Source organism: Schistocerca nitens, chromosome 4 (assembly GCF_023898315.1).
Source record: "Schistocerca nitens isolate TAMUIC-IGC-003100 chromosome 4, iqSchNite1.1, whole genome shotgun sequence".
Lineage (NCBI taxonomy): Eukaryota > Metazoa > Arthropoda > Insecta > Orthoptera > Acrididae > Schistocerca > Schistocerca nitens.
In genome coordinates, this window is record NC_064617.1 from 240,041,241 (window position 1) to 240,062,976 (window position 21,736).

The 21,736-nt window shown below is 42.0% G+C and overlaps 1 protein-coding gene across 5 annotated transcripts in view; it reads left to right on the plus strand.

Annotated features, from left to right (window-relative positions):
* Positions 1–21,736, plus strand: part of LOC126253151 (serine/threonine-protein kinase tousled-like 2) — a 599,627-nt gene that overhangs the window by 398,159 nt on the left and 179,732 nt on the right. For all 5 annotated transcript variants that reach the window (XM_049954296.1, XM_049954299.1, XM_049954297.1 and 2 more), the window contains one exon: positions 4,657–4,742. In XM_049954296.1, the coding sequence (XP_049810253.1) occupies positions 4,657–4,742 (86 nt within the window). The remainder of the gene's footprint in view (positions 1–4,656; positions 4,743–21,736) is intronic.

Sequence of the window (21,736 nt, forward strand, 5' to 3'; positions counted from 1 at the left end):
GTTATTCAATCTGTGCAATGAACAAGCAGTGTACAAAGTCAAACAAATTTGGAGAATGAATTTAAGGTTTTGGAGAAGAAATAACAACTTTGAGGATTGCCAATGACATTGTGATTCTGTCAGACAGAGCAAAGGACCTGGAAGCGCATTTGAGCGGTATGGTCAGTATCTTGAAAGGAGGATATGACATGAACATCAGCAAAAGCAAAGCAGGGTAATGGAATGTAGTCGAATTAAATCAAGCGATGTTGAGGGAATTCGATTAGGAAATGAGGCAGTAGAAGTAGTAGAAGAGTTTACTATTTGGGCAGTAAAATAATTGATGATGGCCGAGGCGGAAAGGATATAAAAAGTACACTGCCAATGACAAGGTAGCTTTTCTGAAGAAGAGAAATTTGTCCACAGGGAATGTAGATTTAAGTGTTAGGAAGTTTTTTGTGAGGTTATTTGTAGTGTAGTCCTGTACGGAAGTGAAACGGGAGCGATAAACAGTTCAGACAAGAAGAGAATAGAAGCTTTTGAAATGTATCGCTACAAAAGAATATTGAAGATTAGATCGTGTAACCAATGAGGAGGTACTGACGAGAGGAACATGGCAAGCGGCATATTCCGATTTCCGAGAAACTTCTCTCAGCGGAAGAGGAGTCAAAGTAAGCGAACACATGTCTTGGTTAATCCGTAGATACTAGACGTTTCTGATAATACGACCATAAAATTTTTCGACGTGACTTAGATGCCATTTAGCGCGCGATAAGCTCAGCCCAACTGGTGGCACAGTGGTTAGCGTCGCGGCTCTCACTTTGGCGTTCCGTGTTCGAAACACTATTATTGTTTTTATTTATTTTATTTTTTCATTGATATTCCCATGTCCGTAGAAAATTACTACACGGATGTTTCTTATCTTGTTAGGGGATACAAGGAAGTTACATTTATTGTAAAATTACAAATGGGTTTCACAATGTCTTTCATTTATTATATAATATGTGTTGTGGTATTTCCAGGGGTTACTATCTTTTAAATTCTCAAACTCTTTCGTTTCATTCTTATGTTTATTCTTCAGGAAGAATTGGTGCATTCCTTTGGATGATACCGATCGTAGAAATATTCGAAACATGCAAATTGCGAACAATACGAGTATCACGCGAAGGTAGGCTTACCACAGCGACATTTCTTCGTATGAATCTCACTCTCGCGGCAAACCACTCATAACAGATCATTTTCCGAAAACTGACGCTTGCATTTGTTATGAATCAAGATACACCACAGGAATTGCAACAAAACACTTTCACATTTTTCCTTTCATTTATTATCTTTTTTTTCTTTTTAATGCATTTACCATACAATTAGTAGACATATAAGGACAACGTATTTCAGTATGCACTGGAGAACATTTATGTAGTAATCTCCTATGGACAATGGCAGATAAATGAAAACCGAAAATTTAAAAAAAAAAAATAGTTTGCGAACGCAGGGTGCAAAAGTGCGAAGCCGCCACGCTAGCCACCCGCGCCAACGCTTCGACTGAAACTACACTGACAGAAAAAAACCGCAATGCTAGGAACGAGTTGTGCGACATAAACGAAAGCTAGTAGCCGCGTTTCTTCATCTGAAAGATGAGGTGCATTCAAATTTCGCGCCAGTCGCATGAGAGTAACGCCACCATGAGGATGCAAATCAGGTTCATTTTAAATACGCGCTGTAACTGTCCCGAGTATTAGTAAGCTTTGAGATTTGACATGGTGAGTTGTTGATAGTCAAGAATGCCTTTAAGACCACAAAGATGCAAATATCAACATTTCGCCGATTTTGAACGGCGTCGTGTAATAAGGCTACGAGAAGGTGAATGTCCCTTCTGCCATACTGCAGGCTGAGGTGGTCACGAGAATGTATGTTCGCGAGGAGACCGGGCTGTGGACTGGCACGTGTCACTACTGAAAGGGAAAACTATTGTGTTCAGCGTATTGCTGGGGCGCATGGTACTGCATCTGTAGCAGCAATTTGAACAGCAATTGGCACCACAGTGGCACTACGAACTGTTACAAATAGGTTATTTCAGGAACAGCTCCGACCCTGACGCCCTTTAGCGTGCATTCCACTGATCTCAAACCTTCGCCACTTGAGACTTCAGTTGTATCAAGCGACCGGTCAGTGGAGAGGAAGGTGGAGGCCTGTTATCTTTTCTGATGACCTGCACCTGGAGTTATGGTCAGGACCGCGATTTTGTACGACAGTAGGAGCACTCTCGTGGTTATCTACATCTACATCCATTCTCCGCAAGTCACCTGACGGTGTGTGACGGAGGGTACCCTGAGTACCTCTATCGGTTCTCCCTTCTATTCCAGTCTCGTATTGTACGTGGAAAGAAGGATTGTCGGTATGCCTCTGTGTGGGCTCTAATCTCTCTGACTTTATCCTCATGGTGTCTTCGCGAGATATACGTAGGAGGGAGCAATATATTGCTTGACTCTTCGGTGAAGGTATGTTCTCGAAACTTTAACAAAAGCCCGTACCGAGCTACTGAGCGTCTCTCCTGCAGAGTCTTCCACTGGAGTTTATCTATCATCTCCGTGATTCCACACTGCTGAGCAGTATTCAAGCAATGTGCGAACAAGCGTACTGTAACCTATTTCCTTTGTTTTCGGATTGCATTTCCTTAGGATTCTTCCAATGAATCTCAGTCTGGCATCTGCTTTACCGACGATCAACTTTATATGATCATTCCATTTTAAATCACTCCTAATGCATACTCCCAGATAATTTATGGAATTAACAGCTTCCAGTTGGTGACTTGCTATTTTGTAGCTAAATGATAAGGGATCTATCTTTCTATGTATTCGCAGCACTTTACACTTGTCTACATTGAGATTAAATTGCCATTCCCTGCACCATGCGTCAATTCGCTGCAGATCCTCCTGCATTTCAGTACAATTTTCCATTGTTACAACCTCTCGATATACCACAGCATCATCTGCAAAAAGCCTCAGTGAACTTCCGATGTCATCCACAAGGTCATTTATGTATATTGTGAATAGCAACGGTCCTATGACACTTCCCTGCGGCACACCTGAAATCACTCTTACTTCGGAAGACTTCTCTCCATTGAGAATGACATGCTGCGTTCTGTTATCTAGGAACTCTTCAATCCAATCACACAATTGGTCTGATAGTCCATATGCCCTTACTTTGTTCATTAAACGACTGTGGGGAACTGTATCGAACGCCTTGCGGAAGTCAAGGAACACAGCATCTACCTGTGAACCCGTGTCTATGGCCCTCTGAGTCTCGTGGACAAATAGCGCGAGCTGGGTTTCACACGACCGTCTTTTTCGAAACCCATGCTGATTACTACAAAGTAGATTTCTAGTCTCCAGAAAAGTCATTATACTCGAACATAATACGTGTTCCAAAAATCTACAACTGATCGACGTTAGAGATATAGGTCTGTAGTTCTGCACATCTGTTCGACGTCTCTTCTTGAAAACGGGGATGACCTGTGCCCTTTTCCAATCCTTTGGAACTCTACGCTCTTCTAGAGACCTACGGTACACCGCTACAAGAAGGGGGGCAAGTTCCTTCGCGTACCATGTGTAAAATCGAACTGGTATCGCATCAGGTCCAGCGGCCTTTCCTCTTTTGAGCGATTTTAATTGTTTCTCTATCCCTCTGTCGTCTATTTCGATATCTACCTGGTTGGAAGCGGGAGTTTTTCTTCTTCTCTGGCTTGACTCTGATAATTTGGGGTTTCAGCCTAGTCAGTGTCACAATGTAGCGTTCTGAATTCTTTGGGCTCAAAGACACGCAAACGAAGCACACCCTGCCCGTCCCGGAACACTGTGCACGTCACTTTGTCTGCAAGTAGGCGTGTCTAGAACTAAGATCCCACGCATCCTGACTGGAAAACTGTACGTCAGTCTGGTGATTCAACCTGTTGGGCTGCCATTCATGAACAGCATTCCAGGGGCTGTTTTCCGACAGAATAACGCTCACCCACATACGGCTGTTGAACGCCAACGTGCTTTAAGAGTATCGGCATATGTGGCAAAACTGGACCTAAAGAGGGAACATTGATACATCAAGGAATGATCAGTTTAAAATTGGAGAGAAGTGCGGGGAATGAGAAGGGTAGAGGGGGACCAAGAGATGAATACAGTAGGCAGGTTCGAAAGGACGTACGGTGTAGTAGCAACTGGGGATGAGGAGGTGGTATGCACAGGATATTGTCGCGTGGAGAGCTACAGCCAACCAGTCTCCAGACTGAGGGCTACAACACCAGGAAGCCACAAAGAAAATTATTAATGTATGATGATGGCAGGAACGAAGACAGTGGAACAGTTTGTTCGGAAATTATTCTACGGTAAACTGTTTGAGCTGTATCTAGATGTAAACAAACGGCGTCGTATTCTTCTACACGACGACATTCTGCTGGATTTTTCCAGGCAATTTCCAACCAACATTTTGGAGATACGTTACTCCTGTATTAGCACTCCCTCTACACACTACTTTGCGCTAATTGTCTCTTTTGTCAACTTCGTTGTGATAAACATTGTGGTTAAATTATTAATAGGCTATGATATTCACGAATAATCAAATATCTCGCGCACTTCCAGTCAAGCCTATATTGGGAATATTTCTGACGCCAATGTTTTGTTTGCGCAGGCGCGGGTGTCAAGATGGAGCACCTGCAGGCGGTGCTGGACCCCAGGAAACAGGAACTACTGGAGGCGCGCTTCCTGGGCCAGAGGGTGAGTACTGCGGCTCACGCTCGTGCGTCACGCTCCGCGCCGCTCCCAGGTCGATACTTGTCACGCGCCTGCACACCTCCTCTGGACGCAGCCGCCGCAAGTCTCGAGGCTCTTTCTCTGTCTTACCGTCTTTCTGGTTTCGCTGCTTGGGAACGGATAAAAGCGCGTTCCATAAATTGCCGATACATACCGTCATTTTCACACAGTCACCACTATTCTTCGCTATACAGCCTTACCAACGGCGTACAACACACTCCATGCCGGTCTCGTAAAAACCTGAACCAGCTGAGGCTAGCCACGGTCGTACAGCTTTGACGACATCTTCTCAGTCTGGAAAATGTTGGCCGTTTTGTTCATATTTCATGGGCCCAAAGAGAGACAATTCTGAAGGTAATAAATCAGGGTTTTATTGCGGATTTGGTATGATAGTTCAGACATAGCTGACCGTGAGATCCATGGTCACAAAACTACTGTGGGGTCTGCAGTTACCTGGTTGGAAGCGGGAGTTTTTCTTCTTCTCTGGCTTGACTCTGATAATTTGGGGTTTCAGCCTAGTCAGTGTCACAATGTAGCGTTCTGAATTGCTTTGGGCTCAAAGACACGCAAACGATGCACACCCTGCCCGTCCCAGAAGACTGTGCACGTCACTTTGCCTGCAGGTAGGCGTGTCTAGAGCTAAGATGTGTCTTAAACTACTTCTATGATGGTGAATTCCCTACTCATCGTTCCATGACCTGTATTTCGGTTTTCTGCGTGCAGCGTAATACCATGTCTTATCTTTAGTGATCATGGTGTTTAGAAAGCCATTAAATTCAACTTCGTGTTGCTCTAAGACATTTAAAACCGTGGACCCGCCTCTCTCACATTCCGGTAAGCATTGTTGAGTAACATGTTTTCTAAGGCGTTACAGCCGACATTCATGTGTCCACACAGTTCTTTGGTAGTAATCAGCGATCGAGATACTGTTCATTATGAGGGATGAAAACTGAGCATAGTGGAAAACAGAGAGGGGGGGGGGGACGAGGGGACGATTTGTGGTGCACACTCTTCTCACCACTACTGAACACATTACACTGTATTGTTTCCACACACGTTCAGCAAGCTGCTATGTATTTCAGTTGGCGCAATTTGTTCTGCAGTAGGACTCCAAAGGCGTATGTATATTTTATAAACATCTTTATAATGCTCCCCTGCTACACCTCCCTGTCACAGAACAACGAAACCAACAGGATATTAGCAGGAAAATTAAAAAATTATTACTATAGCAGTGAAACCTCTCTGGGACACGCGCAAAGGAAGGATAAAAAATAGTGGAATAACCTCGTATTTTGAACAAATCAAGTAATCTGTAATAATTTCCTTGTGCGTGTGGTGACTCTACGCATGGTCCAGTGAGTGCAATGTGACAACCACACGTAACTCCTGAAGACGGCCATTATGTCAGTCGTGAAAAAATTGTTAATTTAAATAGGACCGTCAGGTCAACGTGGTAAGCGGAAATAGACGTTCTGCAAATCAGAGATTTCTTAGTTCGCACTGGGACTTTCATTTTCAAAGGAACTTCGTCATGCAGTCATTAGTATCGTGCATCAGAAAAATTTGCAGTACTTGGTATAGATTACCTTACAACGTATTTTTTTTTACTGTAATTGACTTTCAACCTTCCTTCTGAGTAATAATACACTACGTGGTCTGAGTAGTGATACATTACCTGCAATGAACGGAGATCCTAGTACAAGCGTCGTACTGAGGAAGGGGAAGCTCGTTTGTGTTTGGAACTTCGCAATGTTTGGGAGGAAGAGGATAGATTTTGCAGACATCCATGTGTTGCTAGATTGATCAATTGTTGAGACTGGAAATGTTTGAGAAAAACCTAAATTGTAGTCTTGTTGAAGAAACCATTACAACATTCGTATGGAGCGATATTCGGATAGCCATATCACAGTGCTGGGTAGGTATTGTAGCTTATTTTCTTAGAACATGATCCCATTGTCTAAACCATTTAGTCTTCTTGCTCGAAGGAGCACCATAACAATTGTCATATATTTTGCAAACTTTGCTACTATGTAAGTAAACGTACATGGTGTCTGAGTATGTGTAATCACTCTACAAAACGTTGGCAGATGGACAAAACAAATACTACAGGGGAGCCCAATTTACCAAAGCAGACTCGGGAAAACCATCGGATACATGGGACAGAGACTTAGAAAAAGACATTTCGATTCATTTGGCAGTGGGAATATCAAAATCAGCAGAATAAGAACAACCTGGTGAATTTCTATTTTGCACACCGGCTCAAAGCAAAAAAGTCCAATAAACATGCACTCTAAAGTGCATACCTGAAGAGCTATGCGCACTCGTTCATCTTCGCTACTGTGAAACACATCTTCTACTGGACAAGTGGTGCTAGCTCTTTAAGGTACGCATTTGAGAGCTCTTGTTGACTGGACATTTCGATCTTGTTTCAGTCCGTACTAGCTCTTCCCAAAATATGGAAAACGAAGACCTTCCAATAGAAGAGATGTGTTTCACAGTATCGAAGATGAGCAGATGAAGCACTGTTAGAGATATCAATGTCAATAGTGAGAGCTTATACTTCTGGCATTAAAATAACCAAAACGTCTGCTCCAGTGTAACTCTTCATTTTCTGGTGGCGTTGAAAATAATTTCATGGCGGCTAACAGGAGTCACTTAACAATAATATTTGAGGAACCACTTGTTCCTGCTGCAAATGAGTCTTTCGCGTTCCAGAGTTAGTGACAGGTTTCTGAACATTGCGGAGCCCACAGATAGGACACTGTCCAGGCCGGAGAAAGAGCAGGGCACACTCTTCCAATAGGGTCACGCCTAGCAACGCATTGTGGCGGTCAAACCAAAATTTGGACTGATATTAGCGTTACTTTCTTTGTGAAAGTCAGAAATATTAGAACGTGTAAAAAAGATGATTGACATTGCACAAACCCCTAGGATCTCCTTAATAGTTTGCCTTGTCGGTCTCTCTCTCTCTCTCTCTCTCTCTCTCTCTCTCTCTCTCTCTCTCTCTCTCTCTCCCTCTCCCCCACCCTCCAGTGGTGTTCTAGCTCTGTTTATTACTGCGACTTTGACTCTGTGATACACTTGCTCTGATACCCTGAAGCTGTGTTCCGTGGTGCTGTCGGTTATATTGTGGGCTTTGAGGTGGTAAACGTTTCAGACTGTCTGTTGTTTTGGCCTGAATAGTGATTAGTAAATGGATTAGTGACAGCTCTAAGTAGGTGTCAAATGACGTTCGGGCAGTTCTATCATAGTCACCCGCCCGCCGCACCTTTCTCCGCTTAGCGTCTCCATGTTAGGAAAGTGCTGTGTGTGTGTGGGAGAAAAAAAAGTTACGTAGTCCAAATGCGATGTAAGTGGGAAAAAATTTGACACAGAAAATGCTCTAGTATTGAGCCAGCTCTAAAAAGCGTTTAAAGTGACACACACACACACACACACACACACACACACACACACACACACACACACACACACACACACACACCTATGATATCCACTCATCCTGCTCAAAAAATGAAAAAAAAACTTAGATTTTCTTTGTTGGATACCTTCATTGTCTGCTATTGAAAGACAGACTGTTGAATTTTTTATCGATTTTTGACGGTCGAACTATTAAATGTTTGTTTTCAATAGCGCTATGATCTGTGCAGCATCATTGTTTTCACATCTGTGCTTCACTATTTTCGCGAAAACTGTCTCTCAGAACACTAGAAATGGTGATATATACATGTTGAAATGTGTTGATCATGAAAGAATGATTAAGATTCGATGGGCGCATCGAATTACTAATAAGAAGAAACTAAATCTAGTTGAAGAGCAAAGAAATTTATAGCGCAACTTGATTAATAAAAAGGATCGGCCGAAAGGACACGTCCAGAGGGATGAATGATTAGTCAATTTGGCAACTGAAGGAAGTGAGTGCAGAGGGGGAGGGGGAGGGATGTTATACGAGTAAAGGTAGACCGAGGCTGGAATAAAATAAGCAAGTTCAAATGGATGTAGGTTACAGCAGCAACCATGGAGATGAAGAGGCTTACACAGTAAGTTGGAGAACTGCATCAAACCAGTCCTCGAACTGAAGACAAGAATAACAATAATAACCATGTTGTACACTCTAACATCTCGTCTTCATATAAAAAGCTGTAAGAATTTCTCAAAGATTAGTACCTTGCTAGCATTACGCACTAGAATACTTTTCAGCGTTAATAAAACTGCTTACTTAGACACTCTTCCGCACACGCATGCAAACATAAAATAATATCTAGGGTGTAATTAATTTCTCTTAGTGCCGTAAATCCATTTATTAGAAACCAGGATGGGCCATTGCTTTACGTGCAGGAACTCGTAATCTGGAAATTAATAGTAGAGAATTGTCCTCTGCGTACTATTCTTTATTCAAATGTACCAGGAAAACTTTAGTCGTTTAATTTACCGCCTTTTTTTCGATTGAGGAAACATTCGTGATTAATTGCTCCCGAAAGTGCATAAACGGAGGAATTTGACAGTCGTAATAGATATTGTTTTAAAAATATGTAAATTTCGTTGATTCCAAAGAGCACTGCTCTCGGAATTCCTCTCATAAAAACCAACCTTTTACACCTTATGTCGGGTGTGGTCATCGATGTATCCTATGGTGCTGACACAACGGACGTAATGACGTCACCCAATCAATAGCAGGCTGTTAGTCGCAGAGGATTGCACGCGCTACTTTGCACTCGCAATCGCCTGGGCAGTCCCTTTTTCAGGAAGTCGACTCTCTGCAGCCAACCTTCACAAATACATTCAAAATGCTGTCCAGATCACAGTGAGAAGCGAAGCAGAGACTTTAAATACTATGCTCTGTTTGAAGACTTACTTTTTTGCTCCGATGCTTAGTAGAACTTAAGGTATGCCAGATTTGTATCTCACAGTTTCTTTTAGTAGGTAATAGAAAATACTGATATCTTTTTTAAACTAATGTTTAGCACCGTCTGGTTACAGTTTATAGATTCAACATTCTACACATCCAAAAATCTCTAACATATACTGTCGCGAAAAATTGTGCGGTAGTAACATGTGGATGAATTCTTAGTTCGGCAGTTACATTATCAGAACTTCGCAAGATCTACGAAAGAACTTTGAAATTGGTTACGTGTTTGTGAAGTTGTCAATCATTAAGTTGTGATTTATTTTTTATGACGTTTTATTTTCTATGTTACGTTTAAGAGGAGAAAACACACAGTAGGAAATATGTTTAATATAATTTACTCTTATTTCATGTTCCAAAATAAGGAAACATAGGAGGAAAGTTGTTAAGTCACAAATTTCACGACACTTGCAGAAAAGATTTCGGCATGTGTCAGCTTCTGCGTATCAAAGAAAGATAAGTAGGCAGTGCCGCCATAACAAAAGAGAATGCTTCCAAGAACGCCACCTATATGACGTCAGTGACAAACTCTCGCATACGTTGACTGAGAAGTTCCGTACGCCACTACATATCAGAATGTGAGAGCCGACAAACTGAGGTAATGGATGAATTTTACGTTTCTCAAGACTAAATTTTCCACCGACAGAAAAAAAAAAAAATAGAACTAACAGTTGTAACCGACTGAGAGAAACGTTTGAATGTATGTGTAATAGTATACAGAATAAAAGATAAGAGAGAGAAAATCGCCACAGGTATAAAAACAGGAACACTGAGCGACATGGGAGGATATGGAATGAAGCAGCAGCGCAAGGTAACACGAGACGGTTTCGTCTGGGTGCCTCTGAGTTGTCGACTTCGCGGGACTCCACTTGGGGGCGCCTTTTGGGATTCCACGATTGCCTGCAGGCACCGCCCACGACTCGTGAGGGTTGAAGCTAGTTCTAAATGAGGGGTAACTTTTTTGAACTGAATTGCGTTTCGTACAAAGGGATAGAGCACACTGGTTACGAAATAGCCATCCGTTACCAGAAACGAACGAGTCTGAAACGTTGCTTGTTGCAGTGCCTATACCCTGCAACAAACTTCAGTAGTTTCCCTGCCGGAAACGTCAGGAATAAAATCGTGCTAGTTGCAGGATATCGTAAGAAGTAAAATTGTTAGGTCTTTATTCCACATCATGTAAAAAAAAATACAATAAATCGTAAACTACGTAAAACAGAAATTTGAAAATGTTTCGTGTGGTTACTATACGAATTACTGTTATCTTTCTTTCCTAAAATTTTGTTCTTCTTAGGAGTTCACATATTTTGATGCTCCAGATACCGACAGCCTTGACTCTTAGGTTACTTATTTAGTCAGATTCGCATACGAAAGTTAGTCCGGTGCTGTCTTAAGGAGTGAATTCAAAAAAGATTTTTTAAGGAATTTGAGCATGTGTTCCCCAGTGCCGTTCCATTTCGTGTTAAATGAAGGCTTTCAATTTTACCTATTCGTTCGTCATTTGTTATGATTTTGGGCTTACCAGTGTATGGTCCATTCGTGGCAAGTTATTTGTGTTGTCCTTAGACTTTTCTTCGATCGTATCGAAAACGTTTAATTGCCTGTTAATATTAGGTATTTTCTCAGCGTCATTGCCAACTGTCTGGAACCGCGCAACCGCTACGGTCGCAGGTTCGAATCCTGCCTCGGGCATGGATGTGTGTGATGTCTTTAGGTTAGTTAGGTTTAAGTAGTTCTAAGTTCTAGGGGACTGATGACCTCAGAAGTTAAGTCCCATAGTGCTCAGAACCATTTGAACCATTGCCAACTCCCAGCGGAGGACTAAAAAGTAAGCAAAGTTTGTCGCTTGAAAGAATGTATAAGATGCAGTATTATTTATTTAAAGCTACGTCGTTACATACTGGTTACTCCCTCCCTCCCTGTGGAGGATCGCCGCTGTCGAGTAATTACGAGAAACAGCCTGCATTGTCTCACATAAAAGGACATAACTTCTGCATTTATTACTATTACTGCTACTGCTGCTGCTGCTGCTGCTACTACTACTATTTATAGTGGTGGTGGTGTTTCTTCTTCTACTGAGGATTTCTTACTTGGAAAATGCCTATTGTTTCTGTGTACTGCCCACCATCTCAGTCTCTTTAACTGTGTTTCTTTCAAACTTGGAGAGAGCGCTTTCACCACACGTAACGGAATGTCTTTCCTGGGCTTCTGCGGAGCACTGCTCGTATCATTGCTCTACTTCTTACTTACGGACGACGGCGTAGACGGTTTCAGGTTGAACTCCCAGGACAATCACAAAAAGCAAGAAGTCTCTTCTTGCAGGAAACTCAACGTTTGTGCTGAATCCATACACCAACATTTCTTTCAGCTTGTAAGGTTCGTCTAACGTGATCCTGTTTGCGGTTTCGTGGTATTCATCCATTATTTAAAGTCAAGAGGAAAGCTAAATCTTACCTCTAATTACTTTGACACAATAGAGAACTTTTAATCGCCATCTTTTTTTTGCGCATTGTTTGATCCCAATCCAAGATTACCTTCATTATTTCGAATTACGATCAATTTTCGTTTGCGTCCACATTCTTTGCCCTTGCTAGTCGTCAGCATACGTTATCATGTTTGCTCCTTTTCTCCTTGCCTTTGATTTCTTCTGGACGACGCCTGATTCTTCGTTAGCCATATTAAGTATAGTTGGTTTCTTTTCGAGCTTAGACCATTTGTATTCAATGTGACTTCTGCTGATCCTGTTTAGTAGCCCTATTGGCATTTTAGCCTTACCAGATTCAGCGTTCTCATATGTTTCACTGGAACTCTGGCAAGTTTCAGCTCTTTTCTTGCACAGAAGTTCGCTGTTGCCATAACTGACTCATTATCTATCATCATGTCATCGTTCAACATTGTTACCAAAAATCTTTAAAAGTAATTGACCAGATTTATACTTCAAATTTTTACGCGGTACTGTAATGATCATTCGGACGGACATAGGCTACCTGCTTTATAATACATAAAGACATACGTGCCGTAATATACAAGGTGTTCGGAAATTCCCGTTACAAACTTCTAGGACTTGTAGAGGTGAATGAGTTCGTAACATTTTAAATAGGAATCCATGGGCGGAAAAGGACCGTTTCCGTTCAACGACGGTTTCAATTCGGATGTTTAACCCATCCACTTCCCCTTGAGGAATTTAATTAGGCGTCACACAGTACAGTTAATAGGTAACAATTTGCAAGGAAACTTAACGAAACATCCATTTATCACTTAAGCACTTTTTTTGTATTAACACTGGAATACTATGTTCCGTACGTATGGGCTCATTTTTTGTTTTGGAATAATGTAAAAACGTATTGTTTATGTCTCAGTACAAACAAATGTGCTGAAGTGATAAATGGAGGTTTCATTGTGTTTCCTTTCGAACTATTACCTAATAACGGCACTGCGTCACGCCTAATTCAATTCCTCAAGCTTGTACTCACTTCCCTGTAAAAGTTCTAGAAATTTGTGACGGGAATTTCCGAAAACCCTGTATAAGCGGAAACTTTGTTACCGAAAATTTCGAGAAGTTGCTTAATTTGAATTATATTTCCTTGCCCGCTGGGCACCTACATTGCGAGGCGTGTCGTCATAATTGTATATGTTAAGTGTAGATATGACTGGGATGAATGTGTTGAGGTTGTGGTGTTTTGCTTGTGTAGCTGATGACGATGAGAGAGAAGAGAGAGGGCGTAACCCGGGGCCGCCACATAGGCTACTCCTCTCAAATAGCGCTAAGGGGACTGTCGAATTTAAGTGTCCATCCAACGGTCGGATCACCTAAAAGTTGTTACTGGTCTTCACTCTGGGACACTGCGGAGAGGTTGGTTTATAGAGGACATTGCCACAAGGTTTCATGATATTCCCATCCATTGTTGGATGAGAACTTGTTCGCATTTCGACGTGTACTTCTCATCGTATTCATTACCTTATCCGTAATTTCGCCCATCATCCCACGTAAGTAATTAATTTTTCCGTCGATGTATATTACAAAAAATCTTCCAACTTCAGTTCTTTTACTAACTCGTAATTCCTTTTTATTGGTGCATCCACGTAGTCTACAAACGTTTTTCCATTAACATATTGCGTGTAATATTGTGCATGGCTGCATGCAAGATTTTTCTTTCGCGTTAAATGTAACTTTTCCAAAATCGAAATGATGAACCGTTTAAGCTCATCTTACAGAGTCACTTTCGTAAAAGTTACATCCGCTGACTGACCTTCAGGAACTGTTCTGAAAAGAAATCTTAGAGCTGGGCATTTTAACGTTGCAGTTCTGACTACAAGCTCTCTTGGGGGCAGTCTGTACGGTATACAACAAAATTGGAGATTGCTGGCATTACTAAGGACTTGAGTTTGAAGTGGCGTATTAGTGCTTCCTTGCTCTGTAGCAAATTTCGTCTTATTTGAACAGTTCAGTGGCAGTCGACGAGCAGTATACTAAAACTGCCTCTCTGCGCTCCGCCAGTAGTGTGAGGTGTGACACGATATTTTGTATGCGTACCAAATACCATCACTTAATGGTTATCGTGTTCATAGTTGAACCCATTTGTGTCAACGCAAATCTGAATCTGTTCTTTTCAGTGTTCGGAACCTTCTTGCGTGCCATTTCCAGCGAGTCTACGCAGGATAAGTGCTGTGTCGGCATCCCGGCAGAGACCAAGAACACTGTAGTGAACTGGTCGTCCGCTGTTGATCGGTTTTGGTGGAAGTTGTTTCGGACGAAAAACAGTCGCACACTAATCCGTCATGATAAATAGTTCCACCTGTCGAGCTACGCTGCCAAGAACTAGCATGAATTGCATTCAACCACTTTGAGTAGCATGTCTTTCCGTCCAAGCTCTGATTTCTCTTAATTTATAACGGTGGTCATTTTTCCCTCTGTAGGTGGGAGTATGCAGATTTTTTCGTATTCGGAGAAGAAAGTTGGAGGTTTAAATTTCGTGAATAGATCTTATCGCATTGCTAAACGCCTTAAAACGGGTGTTATATGCCTGACACTTTCTCGCCTATTTCGACATAATACAAAACTAGCTGCCCTTCTTCGAACTTTCTTGATGTCCTCTGTCAGTCCTACATGATAAGGATCCCATAACGCGCAACAATACCCCAGAAGACGACGGACAAGCGTAGTATGGCAATCTCTTTAATAATGCTTGTGGTCTCTTCTTTTCTATTCAGTTTTTTTAATAAATCTATAATGGTTTTTACATTCACTCACAGTCGGTGAAAGAGCTAAGTTATGTAAATAAAAACGGGTCGATTGACTGTATATCGATTTTTAGGTTTTTATCTCAGAAGTGTGTTTAGGAGCTAAAGCTCCATCGTCAGGGTTACCGAGTCAGTAAAGATGGCCGACATAGTTTCTGTAGAGATTAAGTGCTGCGTCGGTGTTCAACATCAACACAACAGCGTATTTACTCATTGTTGTGATTACCGTCTGTACTGATTAGGCAATGGCTTCTTCTGTGGATTTGTAGTTTATCGGTTCACATTGTTGTGTGGTTGCTTTCAGATCTGTTATGCTTCAGCCTTGCCAGTACAACTGCTCGAAGCCGTGCCATGACATATTGAACAAACATATTGTACTTCGCCTTCTCTGGTTTAATGCGTCCCTGACATCGACTTAATAATAAGTCTTTAGTATTGCGGCGTTCTGGCACAGGTCCTATCACCAGATTTTGACGAAGGCACAATGAGAACACTGACAACATTGTTCGTTGAGCTCTACTGAGTTACCTGTAACTGAGTGAGAGGGAGAAAGTCTCAAAGGATGCTTAGCACATGTGATTTTGGATCGGATAGGAGAAATTGTTAGCTTCGTAGGAAATGAATAAGGGTACAAAGCCGTAAGGATTAAATTTAAGAACGATTTATTTCCCAGTAGTTCAGCCTTATTTGGAGAGATGTCTTATAGTGGCTGTATTTCTTTGCAAATCAAGGAGTACGCCTTACCACTTTTTATGTTGGTCCTTCCTTGCATCTCCCAGTTCCTGAGTTCCGCCGTTCGCCGCCATGAGAAACGAGCGCTCTGCTTGCAACTCTTTCTGGCAATACACAATCAAAATACTTTAACCACAATGATTGCTGTTTGTATTCCGACACACAGAAAAATAAACTGTTAGTCGTTGCTACTACTAGAAACAAACTCTATATTGCATGTTCTTTATTAACAGGCCGAAAACTCAAGATGGTAGCTGTTGCTGGACATTTATTGGAAACTATCTGTCTTCCCTCGAATCTGTACTGACGTCCTGTAGCTTTTACTGCATCAGCATCAAATTTGACACTCTATAGTGACTGCTTCCGACGACTCGGCTATTATACTGCTCCATTCTGCTTTCTGCTGATCACTGTCTTTGCCTTTTGCACCGGGTATTGATATACTGTTTTTTTTTTTCAGGGACTTTCGTGCGAGTTACTCCCATAGCGATGCGCTCTCTCTCTCTCTCTCTCTCTCTCTCTCTCTCTCTTTCTCTCCCTCCCTCCCTCGAAGGTCTTCCGTAAGATTCTTCGAGAACATTCCAGAAGGTTCTCCAACATTTTGGTCGTATGCCAGCGTCTGCTAGTCGCCTTGGTGCCAGAGTGTGTTGCCTTCGTGTAGCCATTACTGTTCCGCCACATCCTCAGCAGGCTGTCAAAGTCTGACTTGATACAAACCTCTGACCCACTTCTTAATGTCCGCCCCCGCCTTGTGCATTGTCTTAAATATTATCTTTAACAAAGTTCCTCTCATTTCCTCGCAGCCATGCCTCTTCCTACATTAATGTACTTGGTAGCTGTGACAATGACCATTGAGCTTTATCCCAGATACTAATTTGTACAACGCTTTGATGATAACTTCGTAAGATATTTCAAAGTTCTTGTTTCTTTTGTTAATAATTTTAGCAGTTTCAGAAGAGTTCCTTCGACATGTACATGTTCTGTAATCACTTTCTGAATTTTACATGTTTGTGTCTCTAAGCTTTTTCGTCCAGATCTTCTTCAAATTTCAATAGTATCCTACAGATTATGTCTATAGCATTGTGGAGGTATCGTCATCTGTATATTGATAATATACGGAAATCCAAATGAGGTCAATGATTGTTTCATATATCATACTTCAATGATGATTTTGTATAGTCTCCCAGTTCTATTAATTTATGAACTTAATGTCATTCGTAGCCCCAGTTACTGTTATTAATATTATTATCATTATTACACGGCCGGAAAAATGTGAAAATGTCATTCGTAGCCCCAGTTACTGTTATTAATATTATTATCATTATTACACGGCCGGAAAAATGTGAAACAGCCAGAAGACATGGTAAGACGTCAGTGTAACTTTTTCACATACCTTCTATTAGCGTGTGTAAATAGTGTCTCCCACCTAATATTCCAAAAGTAAGATCTCCTATTTTTTTATAAGTACATAGACCTGTTTATTTCTACAATGGTTTACACCAGTTAACAGCTCTAACATTTAGTTATTTTTCGACAGAAAACTGCCACAGCATCTACTAAAATGCATCGACTGAAATAGTGAGTATGTCGAAAAATAGCTAAATGTTCAAGCTGTAAACTGATGTAAACCATTGTAGAAATAAACCGGTCTATGTACCTATTAAAAAAAATAGGAGACCTTACTTTTAGGATTACCCCGAAAAGAAACGAAATGTGAAAAATACAATTGGCCTGGGATCTCCTATGTCAGGGGCTCACACAGTGGGCAGAAATGCATAATCCATAAAAGTTCAACGAACACCACTTTCAACACAAAGTTAGGTTTTGTAATGGTACGTGTATGTTTTTTCTACAGAAACGAAAACTGGAGGTACAGTTAGTGATGGTAGACTTGGTTTCACTGTTCTAAACCTCATACATTGTGAAATATTAGACTTTTAAAGGATCGTAACGGCGCCGCAGTTGCTTCTCTAGTGCGCAGTCAAGGGTTGCTGTACAAAGTATTGGCCTGCATCCTGCTGTAAACAGACCATTATCAGTGCGCACGTTCTACCTACACTGTTAAGCCTACTAGTGTTTCGTGCTCGCGCATGCTGTCCTGCTGTCGGTGTCAAACAGGAAAATTCGCTGTGACGCATTGCAAGTACGTTTCCAACAGCGCTTTCCCTGTTCTTGTGTGCTTCGTGATTTTTGCCGTCGTTTGTCGATATAACGGTCTTTAGTAATTTAGTAATTTTAATTTACGGCGAATGTCACAAAACTGCAACCACAACTGTAGTAGCGTACGCTGAACGCTCCCCAGGTCGACGGCGTCCTTCACTTCGTACCATTTGCAAAATCTGCAAAAGTCTCACGGAGACAGACAACTGTGACCCAGATAGCGTCAACGTACAAACTCAGCAACTAACAGTGACAAAGCAATTGATGTTGTGACTGCTGTAACACAAAATCCTGAGGTGAGTGTACGACAGAGGATCCGCGGATCTGGTATTAGTAATAATAATGTGTGGAGAATTTTGCGTAGCATGTTTGATCTGTATCATATCTCACTCGACAAAGAACTGTACGCAATGACTTTGAATCCCATACTGAATTCTGTCGTTTTACACTTCACTGGGTGCAAGGTTATCCTGACTTCCTACATGATACGTTGTTTAAAAGTGAAACTTCGTTCTCAGTTCATGGTCTCGCTAATCTGCGGTGCGAAATCTCCTCCGGCTTCGCGCGCTTGCTGATCAACGACAGTGATGTGTCAATGTTTGGTTCGGCATCGTTGGTACCCGTATTTTAGGTCCCTATTTTTATCAGGGAACATTAACGGGAATTTCTGCAAGACTCTACCCCTTCTCAAATAGGACATTAGATTGGAAATGCGTCTATCAATGTGTTCCAACACGATGCATGTCCCGCACACAACCCCCGTCGAGTAGTGGATCCAATGTTTCCATCTAAATGGATAGGACGGGGAGGCAAGTGAGGTGGTCAGCTTGGTTTCCCGACGTGATGCAGTTAGACTTCTTTCTGTGGGGCGCAGTGAAAGAGTGTGTGCCACAAATCCGCAACGACACCAGAGGATATGCAACAACGCATTACCGCTGCGTGTGTGACAGTATCTGTGGAAGCAGTACAGTTTCTGCAACGTTGACTCGTTCACCATCTCCACTAGCATATTGTTGCAAACTGTGGTCACTTCGAACATCAGGTTCATTGGACGTGACGTTACCGGTTGTGTGTGAGGGTGTTTTCCGTGCTGGATGTCATGCACAAATCTGAAGTTTCTGTGGGCTATATGCCACTACTAATTATGTTTAGGACCCAAGAACACATCTTACCTCTAAATTGTACGTATAGTTTCCATTTCTGTCGAAAAAAACATACGTATGTCAAATAAACGTAACTTTGTGTCGAAAGTGATGTTTGTTTACTTCTATGAATTGTGCATTGCTGCCCATTGTGAAAGGCCCTGACAATAGGTTGCAGGACGGGGAGGCAACCTTCGGCCTGCGCGTTGCGGCAGAAACCGCGGCGCCGTTGCCGTCCTTAATAGTCTAATATTTCAGAATTTATGAGGTTTAGAACAGTGAAACGAAGTCTGCCATCGCTAATTGTATCTCTAGTTTTCATTTTTGCAGAAAAACACTTATATGTGGGTTTAAAAAACCTAAGTTTGTGTTGAAAGTGACCTTCGTTGACCTTTAGGGGATTATGCGCTCCTGCCAATTGTGTGAGTCGCTGACTTAGGTACATCTCTGGCCAACTGCGGTTTTCACATTTCGTTTCTTTTCGGAAATATATGAGATGCCAGAGTTAGGTGGGAAACCCTGTAAAAGAGGTATGAACACTGCCAGGTGTTAGAGTGAACACTGTTAAAGACACACAGATGCTGCCTACACGCCTGAGACACAGTTAGCAGCACCTGATGGAGTGCGAAAGGGGCCGCATTGTGGATCTGCAGTTAGCCGGCTGTTCCAATCCTGAAATATTCTGCGCTGTAGAACATTGGCATGTGACAATCGCCCGATGTTGGACTGCATGGGAACGTGAGGCCAGGCGTACTAGTCATGAAGGTTTCGATCGACAACGTACAACCACCACACTGGGGGACCGCCGAATTGTGCACCAATTTCATCATAACCAGTAAACGTCTCAACCTGCCATCTGAGTGCAAGTAATGGACTCCCTGCAACATTTAGTCTCATCCTGCACCATTAGTCGGAGACTTGAAGCAGTCTGACTAAGGAATTTACCATCCCATGTATAGGCTACCATTAAAACTAGAACAGAAATGGCTGCGTTTAGAGTGGCGCTGTTACTGGGAAATATGGACTACAGATGTTGGTGTTCCATTGTTTCCAGCGATAAATCGCGGTTCTGCACTACCCTTCTGAAAATCTTCGGCGACTGTGGTGGCGACCTGGGAAGAGGTCACATTTTCCCCAGTGTTCTGAAGAGGCACAACGGTGTCACTCCTGGTATCATGGTGTGGTGAGCGATTGGGTATGACACTTGAATGTTGGTAGTGATTGAGTTGGACATCAACTCTGTCCCACTATCCGTATCCAGGTACATCATGGACTTCTTTCGTCTTGATATGTTACCTCTCGTGCAGCATTACCGTGGTGCCGTTTCCCCAAAGGCCCAAAGGGCATTACATTTCCGTACATGGTAGGCGTCCGATTGAACTGTCTGTGTGATGTCCGTGGCCAGCAAGAACGTCATATCTGTTCCTGATGGAACGTGCATGGGACCGACTCGGTCGTCAGATCTGTCCCAGTGGCTTCAGCCAATATATATCAAGGACCAGTAACAAAAGTTGTGAACCAGCTTGTCTAAAGGGAGGACACAACTGCTTTACAACACTCCAGCCGAATCACAGAAGTATACAGGTCAGAGGGGATGCAAATTTTTGAAAATATCGGGTAACCGGTATCGAGATATGTCTCGGTATATCGATATATCGACGAAAAGAACATTGACGTTCTTGCCTATAAAAATATCGGCTGCACATTGTAAATATACCGCCGGTTTTAGATGTGTATATTTGAGTATTGATGTATTATTAGATATTCTGTACATCAACAAACTGTCTGCCTGCTTAACCCCCTTCGAGCAAGAATGGAAAGGAAAACAATGCACGTCCACGTTTGGCAATAACCACTTAGCTAACAATGGAAACAGCATGTAAGAGGCACAATAAAAATGTCCAATAGGTCCGTCGTTCGGTTTCGTCAAATAGCGGATTTGTGTGGAACACTTCATGTTGACTACCCTGTTTTTTTTCCATTTCTGCGAATGCCAGCGACATAGCAGTTGTAGTGTCAAAATTGCGTGGTGGAGTTAATCGTTGCAGTTTCTGTTGGTAGCGCCGGACGCCGATTACGTCTGCATATCCCCTCAGACGTCTCCTTCCACCGCAAAAACCACTCTTGTCATTTATATTATGGTCATCTTTTACAGTAATTGTTTTTGAAGAATGCCGATGTGAAGAATAGCACACTAGTTGCGTTAAAAATAGTTTTTTACCGCAGTTAGTGTTCTATTTCTCCACATCGGAAATCTTGTTTTTCCATTCGCACCGCCACCCCCTAATGCAATCGGGCTACTTCTTTGTGCCACCTGTACTTGCTTCATACAGTCAAAGAGAGAGACTGGACGTCATGGGAGCTCAGAAAGTAGTAAGACTCCTTCACACAGTGAAAGTAACATTCGAAAAGAACAGTTCCATGTATTTACAGAAAATCGCAAAAAAATGTTAATATTAAATAAAAATATCGGCACTCGATATTGACATTTAATATCAATATATCGGTTAGAAATTTATTGTTTATGTAAGACTATACTTCTTCGAAACATATCGATATATCGATATTTTACCGAAAGCCCTAGATGCAACGTTACATTGATAGGTGGCTAGTACTGCCAAGTTTTTTATAAAATTGTCTCGATTTTGGAAATCACTGAAATAATATCACACATTCTCTCAGCTTGTGAAGTTTCATTCAGTTTCCTCCTTCCCTTCTGTGTGCTTCACGATTTTTGTCGGCAGCATTTTACTATTATTTTCAGTATTTTTTTTATC